The 12296-nt window shown below is 50.2% G+C and overlaps 1 protein-coding gene and 1 non-coding gene across 2 annotated transcripts; both read right to left on the bottom strand.

The window, feature by feature from the left end:
- Nucleotides 1-3841: 3841 nt before the first annotated feature.
- On the bottom strand, nucleotides 3842-6756 carry LOC144133322 (uncharacterized). The gene is made up of 2 exons (XM_077666320.1): nucleotides 5723-6756; nucleotides 3842-3919 (listed from the first exon to the last, which is right to left on the bottom strand). Exon 1 carries the CDS (start codon nucleotides 6652-6654, stop codon nucleotides 5743-5745), a length of 912 nt encoding a protein of 303 aa, XP_077522446.1. The 5' UTR covers nucleotides 6655-6756; the 3' UTR covers nucleotides 3842-3919; nucleotides 5723-5742.
- Nucleotides 6757-7296: 540 nt separating this feature from the next.
- Nucleotides 7297-7370, bottom strand: TRNAH-GUG (transfer RNA histidin (anticodon GUG)). The gene has a single exon. It is a non-coding gene; the product is annotated as a tRNA-His (tRNA).
- Nucleotides 7371-12296: the final 4926 nt, after the last annotated feature.

The following is a 12296-nucleotide window of genomic DNA, read 5'->3' as shown; positions in this document are numbered from 1 at the left end:
GAATCAGTAATTACCCGGCGCCTTCGACGGCAGCAAGTGTATATGCTAAGTGGGCGTCACCGCCGAACTTTTATCCGGCGGGATTTTCGGTTTCGGGCGCAACGTAGGCCGACGCGCACCCGGCGTTTTTGGCGGGGGTTCATCGTTGTTCGGCACACTCGGTTGTCCATCGTGGGTAGCTAACTCATCATAAGTTCTCTTTACCACCATAACACTTGTGCCTGTGTCGCTGGCGTTCATTGCCTCAGCTTTATCCGTAGCATTTCTTCCATCGTGCGTGCTTAGAGAGGTTGCACCCGTAGTCGTGTTCGTAGCAGTGGGCTCCAGTTCAGAAGTAGTGCGAGACGGAGAATCACTGGCCGTTGCCTTGTGGTCGCCTCCGGAATTCTGTTCCGGAGGCTTCGCGTCCTCGCCGCTCTTCTCCTCTGCTCCTTTCGAAGATTCCTCAACTTCGGCTTCATCTGTCATTAGGTCGCTGACGTCTAATTCCCTCGTAGCTTTCTGTGTGACAGAAGCATACGTCTTCATGCACTGCGCTTCTCCGTGGCCGTATCGGTGGCATAGTGCGCAGCGTGGCACGCGGCAGTCGCGTCGAATGTGTCCGGTATTACGACAGCGCAAGCATAGCGTAGCCCTACCGGGCACACCAACAAGCTCCAGTTCACCTGCAACACGGATCTGATGTGGGAAGTCGTCCACTGTCACGCCCGTCACGATAAGAAACAGACATTCTATTATGCAAGCCCAAACATTCGTCGATAGAACGATCCCGTTTCGAGTTGTCGTACTTGTCACGAACGGCTCCCGGCTATAGATGTTAACCGTATCCACCGTAACTCTGCATCCCAAACGTTCCACATGCAGCGATAGCGTATTTATTCATAAACAGATAACTTTAACCGATGTTTATCTGCTATTTATTTATTTCTTCTCTTTAAAACTTAGCCGAAAACGGTGTGCACGATAATCGCTGCATAAGCTCATTTTCTTTTGTTTAGCCCTTGCCCCCTTTCTCCTTTTCTCAACACGGCGACCTCTGGTTGCACTTTTTGGCCATACAGCGAAAACGTATAACAGCTAGCTTTTAGCGATGCCCGTCAGAGGATAACGAAATCTACTGCAGGAGGCACCGTGAGTACACGTCTTACGTTCTACGTTCTTTGCCTCAGGCAAGCAGCTTTCCACCGAAGCAACAGCGCTGTTCGCTGAAAATTATTCTGAGCGACGCGTAATTACTAGTCAATTCGAGCGTGAATTAGTTCACTATACCCTTCGCATCTGCCAGCAGAGCTAGCCGAGCTGCTGAAGAGCCTGCTCTCGCCCCATAGTTGAGCAGAACTCTCTTCCTTGGAACCTGAATTGAATTTGATTTTAGTGCTTTCGCACGTAACCTTCATTTGCCTGCCTGCGTAAATTTTACTGACGAAGAACAATGAGCATATAGTCTCGCGTAAGGTTTGCTTGTATTGTACATAACTGAATGCATGCGCGCACGCACCTAGCCGAATGTATAGCGAAACAGTACAATAATTACTTACAAGCAAAACTGTACTTAGTGCCTATCTTCACTAAGTCCAGATTCAGGAGGAGAAATTAGGCACCAGAGCAATAAGTCTTGTATTTCAGGGTCCATTCCGTTGGGTAACCTGAAATAAATAAGTGTGCTCCTTTTTTTGCTTTTTTTTCTCAAACGCAACTACCCGTTCGCACACTTATTATATTTACCAGTAATCCAGGTGTGTAATTTGATTATTGCCGATTCCTGCCTGTCAGTGACCACATAGCTCGCCCCCTTCTGCAACTTTCAGGATATGGCCGTCTCCTATGCACTGCTGAGAATTGCGCTCTGCGCGTCAGAGTGGCCACAGCCGGCATAATGTGTGGCTCTGCACAAGACGAAGCGGCCGACAGAACAAGCTGCACCGTTTGGAACTTTCGCAACGACCACGGTGACACCGACTCAGACAACTCGAAGCACCGTGGCGAAAGGCGAGATGGAGACCAGGAACCCGTGAAGAGCGTGTGTCCTGACGATTTGGCACGTATCCAGCTCTGAACAGAATGCATTGAACGAGAGTCTGGCAAACTCAACTCATCCGTTGCGCTAACCCTGGACCGTGGGCAGCGAGAGTTCTTGGAACGTCTCTTGTTGTGCCCAGGGCAGCTTTGGTTGGTCGAGTACAGGCAACAACACCACTGGCAGAGGATCTGGAAGGGGTTGGGGCGGTAGCGACGGAAACGTCTCCAAAAGCGCCAAGTCGTGGGAAAGAAGTTCTAGATTCAGAGCAGAACCGGGATCTGTACAAGGCTATCGTTGAGGGGCAGGGAAAGGGCCAAGCAGTGGTGGGTGGCTTGGCGGCTCAGGTTAGGTCGGCAGGAGTGGCGAAAGTGAGCAAGGCTCCGGGCAAAGCAGTGATTAGCATGACGGCTCGGGTAAGACCGGCTGTAGTGGTGGGAGTGGACAAGGCTCCGGGCAAAGCATGGGTGGCATGGCGGCTCGGGTCCGGTCGGCTGTAGTGGCGAAAGTGGGCAAGGCTCCGGGCAAAGGAGTGCGTGGCATGGCGGCTCGGGTCAGGTCGGCTGGAGTGGTGGGAGTGGACAAGGCTCCGGGCAAAGGAGTGCGTGGCATGGCGGCTCGGGTCAGGTCGGCTGGAGTGGTGGGAGTGGACAAGGCTCCGAGCAAAGCAGTGGGTGGCATGGCGGCTCGGGTCAGGTCGGCTGGAGTGGCGAAAGTGGGCAAGGCTCCGGACAAAGCAGTGGGTGGCATGGCGGCTCGGGTTAGGTCGGCTGTAGTGGTGGGAGTGGCCAAGGCTCCTGGCAAAGCAGTGGGTGGCACGGCGGCTCGGGTTGGGTAGGCAGGAGTGGCGAAAGTGGGCAAGGCTCCGGGCAAAGCAGTGATTGGCATGACGGCTCGGGTCAGATCGGCGTTGTGGTGGGAGTGGACAAGGTTCCGGGCAAAGCAGTGGGTGGCATGGCGGCTCGGGTCAGGTCGGCTGGAGTGGCGAAAGTGGGCAAGGCTCCGGGCAAAGCAGTGGGTGGCATGGCGGCTCGGGTTAGGTCGGCTGTAGTGGTGGGAGTGGCCAAGGCTCCGGGCAAAGCAGTGCGTGGCATGGCGGCTCGGGTCAGATCGGCTGTAGTGGTGGGAGTGGACAAGGCTCCGGGCAAAGCAGTGCGTGGCATGGCGGCTCGGGTCTGATCGGCTGTAGTGGTTGGAGTGGACAAGGCTCCGGGCAAAGCAGTGGGTGGCATGGCGGCTCGGATCAGGTCGGCTGGAGTGGCGAAAGTGGGCAAGGCTCCGGGCAAAGCAGTGGGTGGCATGGCGGCTCGGGTCAGGTCGGCAGGAGTGGCGAAAGTGGGCAAGTCTCCGGGCAAAGCAGTGCGTGGCATGGCGGCTCGGGTCAGGTTGGCTGGAGTGGTGGGAGTGGACAATGCTCCGGGCAAAGCAGTGGTTGGCATGACGGCTCGGGTCATATCGGCTGTAGTGGTGGGAGTGGACAAGGCTCCGGGCAAAGCAGTGGGTGGCATGGCGGCTCGGGTCAGGTCGGCTGGAGTGGCGGAAGTGGGCAAGGATCCGGGCAAAGCAGTGGGCGCATGGGGTGGCCATGGTGACGGTTCCAGTGCAGGCAAAATGCAGGTATCTGGTTGGGGAGCCGGAAGTGGACAAGGAGGTGGCCAAGGCTCCGGCCAGGATGGAGGCTGGGGCTCTGGTCAAGGCAGCTGCCAAGGATCTGCCTCCGGCCAAGGTGGAGGATGGGGCTGTGGGCAAGGATCTGGCTCTGGACAAGGCGGCGGTTGGGGTACTGGACAAGGTCAAGACAGCGGCCAAGGATCTGGTACGGACAAGGCGGCGGTAGGTGTTCTGGACTAGGTCAAGGCAGCGCCCAAGGATCTGGCCCTGGACAAGGTGGCGGCTGCAGCTCTGGACATGGTCAAGGTAGAGGCTAAGGAGTGGCTCTGGACAAGGCGGCGGTTTGGGCTTTATGAATACTAGACATAATAGAACGCCCTTTGAGGCCGCATGTCTGTTGAGCGCCTACTACCACATTCATTACCCTTTGTAACCGCCTTGCTTGCACCATCATAAATATTTGGTAGTCCACGTTCGTGAGTGAAATCGGCCTGTTGGCTGCAACCTGCTTTAACTTTTCGCGGTCTTCTGTTTTTGGAATTAGGGCAGTGTGAGATATGCAAAGAGTAGGTGTTAGTGCTTTTAATTCATATGCATCATTAATGACCGCAGTTAGCGAGGGCGAAATGTCTCGCTGAAAGGCTTTATACAAAGCCGCACCTAAACCATCTGGTCCAGGCGACTTACCCGAGTTAAAGTTGTCTATTGCTTTTTGCACTTCACACTCGCTTATTGGTTCCGTTAATATCGGTTTCTGTTCATCACCTTGTCTTGGCATTGCTTTTAGAAACTTGTCTTTGAATGTGTCAATGTCTACGTCTTGTTTTGAGAAAAGCGACTGATATTATTCACCAAAAGCTTGCTTTACATGCCCTTCGTCATCTGCTATGACACCTCCCCATTCATTCTTATCAACCCGATTACTCTCAGCCCGGGCTTTTTTCATTCTCAATGCTAGTTTTGTTGGTGCTTCATTGAAAACCGTCTCTTCTGCTCTCGCACGCACCAGCGCACCGCGATAACGTTATTCTTTCATAACTTCAATGTTTCGCTTAATTTTCTTTAAGTTATCAGTCCACAGACCAGGAGCTTTACTCTTCTGCTCAATTAGTTTCCACAGCAGTTCTCTTAAATTCTTTTCCTTACTTTTCCTCTTTTTTCATGCAGCAAGCCTTTTCAATTGCATTCATTTTAATTTGCTGCTTACATAGTTCTCACTGCTCTCATAGGTTTTCTCTTGAATTAGGCATTCCTTTGCAAATTTCTTCTTTTAGGTTGTCATAAATGTCATTAAATTTCCACAAGTTCCAGTTAAACGCATTGTCCCGTTTTCCTGTGCCTAGCCTACACTGTAACAAACTGTGGTCTGAAAACGATACAGGTACAACCTCGTAAATGTTACATCTTTGAAGCAGGCCTATCGCCATATAAATATGATCTAGACGTGCGTGACTTGACCACTGAAAGTGCGTGAATTGCACATCTCGCTCGCTTTCTAAACAGTCCTCCCCATAATCAATATTTCATTTATCTACCAACGCGGACAGTATATCGGTCCTTCTGTCTTTGAGTAAGTTATCGCTTGTTTTGTCACGCGCCGGCAAGACAGTTGAAATCACCCATGACGATCAACTGCCTTTCGACAGTACAGTACTGTTAGATGCTTTCAAAAAAGGCTGCCTTCTCATCAACCTTGATAGGTGCGTTAATGCTGATTATTCCACACTCCACTTCCAAGTAGGCATAATCAAGCGCAATAAATCGTCCATGAGAACATGTCGCGTAAGCTTGAACGACCCGTCCCGGTAGCTTTTTACAGAAGAGCACACACCCAGCCGACGTTCCAACTGCACGATCAACTATCTCGTAATACTCCGAAGTGAAACGCTGTACCACGCACCCGGTCTATTCCTACCCGTCTACTTTAGTTTCTTGCACCGCCAACAGACAAAGGTCGTAGTCAGTTCTGAGTCGATATACTTTTCTCTGTTTTTTTTCCCCGCCATCCCCTTTACATTAAGTGTGGTTATTTTCAGGCAAAGTAGAGGATCAAATTTCGACAAAAGTAGACGAGACCGAGAGCATGGCGCTTACCTTTCACGTCCAGCGTATTGCTAGACGCTTTCTTTGAAGCCCGGGTCATCAGGTCGATCGCCGGGGCCTTGCCGCACAGGTGAGCTTGCGGCGACTCGCCTCTCAGCAGAAAAGTTCGGGCGCGGCTTGAAATCAGGCCTCCGGGCGTGAACAGTTTTCGCTGGAGGCTCCTCTCCACTGGCTGCAGTCTCGTTGGCCTTTTCCTTGCGAGCCGGTTCATGACGTTTGACGGGCGCGCTAATTGCCACCAAGCGGCTGTCGCTGTCATCCATGTCCTCCTCACACACAGGTTGGGGCACCTCGGTTTTTGAAGCGCCTACAGATCCGCCGTCCTCTGCCATTTTGATTGCCGTAGATGCTGGCGGTTCAGGCTTCTCCCCTTGGTCACTGGGCGTCCCGGTGTCCTCCGCCGATGACGGTGAGGAAACCGTGGCTACTGCTGCCTTGTCCGTTTCCTCTGCACCCTTAGAAACCTCCTCTGCTTCAGCGGCATCCATTTGCTTCTCCGCTTTTTCTTCGTCGACCGCAGCTACCGTTACCGATGCGTAGGTGCGAACGCAATTAGCGTCGCCATGACCGAAACGTGTGCATTTAGTGCAGCGAGGAATCTTGCAATCTCGCCACACGTGCCCAGTGCCGCGGCAGCGCAGGCATTGCATAGGCCTGCAAGGCACAACCACCATTGGCAGCTCTCCCGCAACACTCACCTGATGAGGGATGTCTTCAATTGTTACACCTGGCTTCATCTTCAGTAAAACAGTCCTTGTAGTCGAGGCTTTATCCGTCATACCTTGAACTTGCCACCGTTCATGTTTCACTGCTGTGACCTTTCCGAACGCTGCAAATGCCGTTCTTATTTCCTCGTCATCAACGCCAGGGAGCATCCAATGAAGCCGCACTTTGACATCCTGGCCCTCAGGGTCGATGATCATGCATCGCCCCCCTTTTACTTGCACTTCCCTCACGGCGAGCAGCCGCTTGGTCGCCTCAGCAGTTCTCAAGGTCACCGCCCATAAGTGGTTAACCTTGTACGGTCCCAGAGCAACCACGTCAGGCAGGCTGCCGGTCTCGGCCAGGGCATCTCGGAAGTCCTGGACTTTGAAGGGCCGTAGTCGCACATCGCCATGAAGAAAAAGAGTATTTAACACCACGCGTCCGGTGGGCAAAGTTGGTAAAAGAACTTGGTAGTCGTTATTTGCAGCCGCAGCATTCCTGTTTCCGCGGCCGCCCTGAGCGGCTATCGCTGCTCCAACGGAGCCCATCCTACCTGCGTCCATCTCACTCGGTGGCCGGAAGTAGAATGCCGATTGCGGCACGGAAGCTGAATGTCAGCAGAAGAGAACTCGACATAAGAAGGGCAGCAAACTGCGAAAGATGACCGTTTATTTTTGAACTGGAGGAAGTGAGGATGGAAAAAACGGACAGAAGCACAGGACGCGAGCTCCCTCATTTTTCAAAAGATGGACAAGGCAGAGAAGAAGAAGAAAAGGACTGCCAAACATGAGCAGCAAACGATGCTAACCCCTGAAAATAGAAATAGGGAAGTCTTGAAAAGAATATAAAAACTGTATGCTCGCTTCCTGGAGGGATCGAACCTCCAACCTTTCGGTTCACACCCGAACGCGCTAGCCGATTGCGCTACGGAGGCTGAGCGTCGGTAGAGGAGAACTCGAATTAAGAAGTGCAGCAAACTGGGCAAGTTTGATGGTTTATTTTTGAACAGGAGAAAGTTTGGATGCAAAAAACGCCATACAAGCACAGGACTCGGGCTCCCTCATTTTTCAAAGATGGACAAGGCAGAGAAGAAGATGAAAAGAACTGCCAAATATCGGCAGCAAACGATGCTAACCCCTGAATGTAGATTGAGGGGCGGCTTGGAAAGAATACAAAAACATTATGTTTGCCTAAGGGGGGGAGATGGGGCTCGAGCCTCCAACCTTTCGGTTGTTAGGTTAGGTTAGGTTAGGTTAGCCGAACGCGCTAGCCGACTGCGCCGCGCACGCTGAGTGTCAGCAGAGAACTCGACTTAAGACGTGCAGCAAACTGGGCAAGTTTGATGGTTTATTTTTGAAGGGGAGAAAGTGCGGATGCAAAAAACGCCATACAAGCACAGGACTCGGGCTCCCTCATTTTTCAAAGATGGACAAGGCAGAGAAGAAGATGAAAAGAACGGCCAAATATCGGCAGCAAACGATGCTAACCCCTGAATGTAGATTGAGGGGAGGCTTGAAAAGAATACAAAAACGTTATGTTTGCCTAAGGGGGGGGGGGGGGGGGGGCTCGAGCCTCCAACCTTTCGGTTGTTAGGTTAGGTTAGGTTAGTTAGCCGAACGCGCTAGCCGACTGCGCCGCGGACACTGAGTGTCAGCAGAGAACTCGACTTAAGACGTGCAGCAAACTGGGCAAGTTTGATGGTTTATTTTTGAAGGGGAGAAAGTGCGGATGCAAAAAACGCCAAACAAGCACAGGACGCGAGCTCCCTCATTTTTCAAAAATGGACAAGGCAGAAAAGAAGAAGAAAAGAACTGACAAACATAAGCAGCAAACGATGCTAACCCCAGAATATAAGAAAGAAGGAAGGCTTGAAAATAATACATAAACTGTATGCCCGCCTCCGGGAGGGCTCGAGCCTCCAACCTATCGGTTAGGAGCCGAACGCGCTAGCAGATTGCACCACGGAGGCATTTTTGCTTTACCGCCGGACTTCGACAGAGATCAACTGAAAAAATTTCACCAAAAACCACCACAAAGACGAGCACAATAGTAGCCTAAAACCTACATTGGTTCGGCATTGTCAGGTTAAAATTTTCTGAGATGCGTCAAAGGTTCCAACTTTGACAACGACTCAGGAGCGTATGAATCTGTTTGTATTACCTCACAAAACTTGTGCATGCTTTCATGAAGATACATTCGAGCTGGCCTCGCGTCCGGGTCACAGTGGTACCCAGCCATTCGAGAGCGCCATATACTGTGAAGGCTCTTGAGCATAACAAGGTCTTCATTTAAGCCACCTTCGTTCTCTGTGAGCAGAAATCTGATTCATTTGGGGTGCAGCGGTAATTCTTTCTTTAAGGTCTTTTGCAGGACATCCTGGAAAAAAAACCCTCCCAACAATGAAGAGAAACGTGATCTATGGTTTCCGGTCTTGGATATTAGGCAAAGTGATCCCCGCGGAAAAAAGAGCCCCTTAGCTTGTTGAAATGATCTCAAACTCAAAGTTCTTGTGTTCAGCTTGAAAAAAAAAGTTTTTTTTTGTCTATGACGGCACATGCATATTTTTGACCCGTTTAAGGAAGTCACTGCCTGGGCCTCCAGAGTATAAGACTCTGTACATAGGTTTCGCGAAAACGGTTTCACATATTTTCTTAAACAATGTTTTCCTCTTAACTTTGCTTAAAAACTGTACTGAAAAACGGGCGACGAGAAAACGAACACTGAGGACAATTTCTCTAAAAAGCCCTGAAGTTCGCACCGTCGTTTGTTGTGTTGCGACAACGAACTCCGGCAAAGCACGCCCACCAGTTCACCAAACTTCCGGTAACTCAGCTAAAGTTCTTTGCAACATCGACCGTGTGACTTATACTGCTCTGATCGACAGAAAAAACAGCGACGTTGTCAGCGTATGCAAGCAACGGCACTTCCGCTGCCTGCACTTGGAAGCCATGAATTGAATCATTTTCGATTATTTTTAAACACGGTGCTTCAATATATATATATATATATATATATATATATATATATATATATATATATATATATATATATATATATATATATATATATATATATATATACAAATCAACAGAGGGCTGAGGGGGCAGCCTTGGCGCACCGAACGTTGTACGCTTATAGGCGGCCCTAACATCTTATTTACAATTAACCTTGTACTGCAGTTACGGTACGCCATGGCAACTCCCTCACTAATTACAGACCCGAAATTACTAGGGTCTAGAATACACAGTAAAAGTTGATGAGAGACACAGTAAAACGCTTTTTCGAGGTCGAGCTGGAGGACTGCGACAAGGTCATACGTGGCATCACAGCACTCCAGCACGCACTTCGCTTTGTTGGACCGATGGAGCGCCATTTTTTTGAAGGGATGTTTAATTCCTCAGGGCAGAAAGATAATGAAGTGAGAGATGAGTAAGATGCTTAAATAAATGAAAAATGTTGAGCTGATCTGATTAAATGAAGAAGTGAACAATGATATGGACCCTGTGTCCATGCAATATATGAATCCGGACTGTCCGGTGAAAGTCCCACAGACGCCAGGTGCCGAATTCTCGTCGGCTTCAGCGCCGGGAAGTCCCTCAACAGGTGGTGGATATCCGCCTCTGTCTCTGTTCTTGCAGACTGGACACCCGGGGCGGGGATATAAATCTTTGAAATCCGGCCACTTGCGAGTCACAGTTGGTGTTAGGGCAACCCCGACCTGTATTCTCCGAAGCGCTACCTCTTCTGCACGGTTAGGACCACGGGGGAGGGTTACCGCACACGGAGGAATTAGAGCACATGTGCGGCGCCGGAGGTGTTCCTTTCTTGTTAAAAGGAGGGTGGTGTCATCCAGAGTGAGGACTCGAGGCAAAGACGAGGTTGAGGTCGAAAGTCGGGTCGAAGAATCTGCGCGGCTTTGTGCGCTCAGGAGGTCACGCTGGACCCACTCAATACGGATTTGTTGCGGTTGCGTGCCGCTAGACGATGGACGTTTTGGCAGGTTTCTGGGGTGCGACTGACTCGTCGTAATAGGCGTGTGACGTGAAGGGCGTCGGTGCGAATGACAATGCGGGCCGTGGGTAGCATGGGAACGGCGGCCACAGAGCAAAGTGCCTCTTGAACCGTAAGCATATCTGCACAGAAGGAGGTTCTGAGAGGTGAAACCTTGACGTTTTGTTCAGAGCAGGCTTGCAAGCACAGTAACCTGCTGTAGTTGTTTCGCAGGCCTGAATGCTTGCGTCAACGTACATAACGATGGAGCCATGCTGCAGATTGGCGTCTTGCTCTATAATTCGGTCGCGAAACGACGATGCCGCGCGGGTAGATGATGGCCGACGTAGATCAGTTGGCTTGTTGCCGCTTAGCTGCACAAAACGCCAGGGAGGAAGAACTGGCGGGGGCGGCTGTAGAATGGAGTGCGATGAAGCATATGTTCTGAGTGCACACGTGATGTGTGTAAGACTTGATTTAGGAGGCGAGCATACACACTCTCGCGATCTTGACAGAATACGGCTATGCCATCAGCATACGCCAGCAGTTTTACCTCAGAAGAATGCACTTTTAAACCTCGTATTGACGTTTGGTGAATACGGCTAAACAAAAAGGATCGACACATATAGCATACAAAAGGGGAGGAAGTGGATATCCTTGCCTTACAGGAGATTGCACTGGGACACTTTGTGTTAGTGAATTATTTATTACGAGCTGGGTGCAGCAATCTCGATAGGCAATCATTACACCATCTAAAATTGTGCTGACAACGTTTGCATGCTTCAATATGCAGAAGAGGACCTCGTGTGACACCCTGTCGAAAGCTTTCGCCAAATCGAGTTGCAACATGGCAACTTGGCCGTCCACGTGGTCGCAGCATTCTAAACCTACGTGAGTGTTCGTGAATATCGTTGGACCTTTCATGCCGCATGTTTTAAGTGCTTGATCACCGTTTGCACCTGCTTCGCGAGCACTTTCATAAACACTTTGTAATCGGTGTTCGTAATGCTGATAGGCCTGTATTAACCTACTGACAGCAGCTTGTCACGATCATCCGTCTTAGGAATCAAAACGATATAAGCAGGTCTTAAGGATGGTGGCACCCGCCTTGTTTTATACGCCCCATTGATAACGCGATGTAATACACATGCTAGTTGATGGGCGAAAACCTTGTAAAATGAGGCTCCCAAGCCGTTTAGTCCCGGGGACTTTCCTGCCGGCAATTCCCCGGTAGCGGCCTCGATTTCGCGAAAACTTATCTCTTCCTCAAGGCTGTCTCTGACGTCATCTGATATATTTGGCATATAAGTCACGAATTCTGTGATGAAAGTGTCACTTACACGAGTAACGTTGGTAAGCATCTCGCGATAATATTCCACAAACGCCTGCTCTATCTTTTTCTGCTTGCCCGTCACCTCTTTCTTATAGCGGATCTGTTTGATTTCATTTTTTGATGCATACCTTTTCTCGTCAGTAAGAGAGCGTTTATTCGGTGCTTCCCCAAGCCATAATCGTTCGCGTCGTGCGCGAATCATCACTGCCTTATTTCTTTCATTGTATATCACCTCATGTTCACTTTTGGTTCTTCTTATTTCGTCTGCCACTTTTCCAGGCTCCAAACTCTCTGTGTTTAGCAAGCATTCTTGTTGGCGCTGAGGATCTCTTTAATTCTTCATCTAATTTCGACGCTTGATGCTTGCTCTTTCAATCGCTGCCATTTTTAGTTCATTTTTGTATTGCTTCCAGGCAACCGAATAATTTTCTGGCTCATCATTCACTAGCCGCCTTAGTTCTTCCTCAACTGCTTCAACAAAAGTTTGATCATTGAGCAATTTAGCGTTCAACTTCCACAGGTTCCAGTTAAATCGTG

The sequence above is a fragment of the Amblyomma americanum genome, chromosome 1 (assembly GCF_052857255.1).
Source record: "Amblyomma americanum isolate KBUSLIRL-KWMA chromosome 1, ASM5285725v1, whole genome shotgun sequence".
Lineage (NCBI taxonomy): Eukaryota > Metazoa > Arthropoda > Arachnida > Ixodida > Ixodidae > Amblyomma > Amblyomma americanum.
This window is presented reverse-complemented; position numbering and strand designations above follow the sequence as displayed.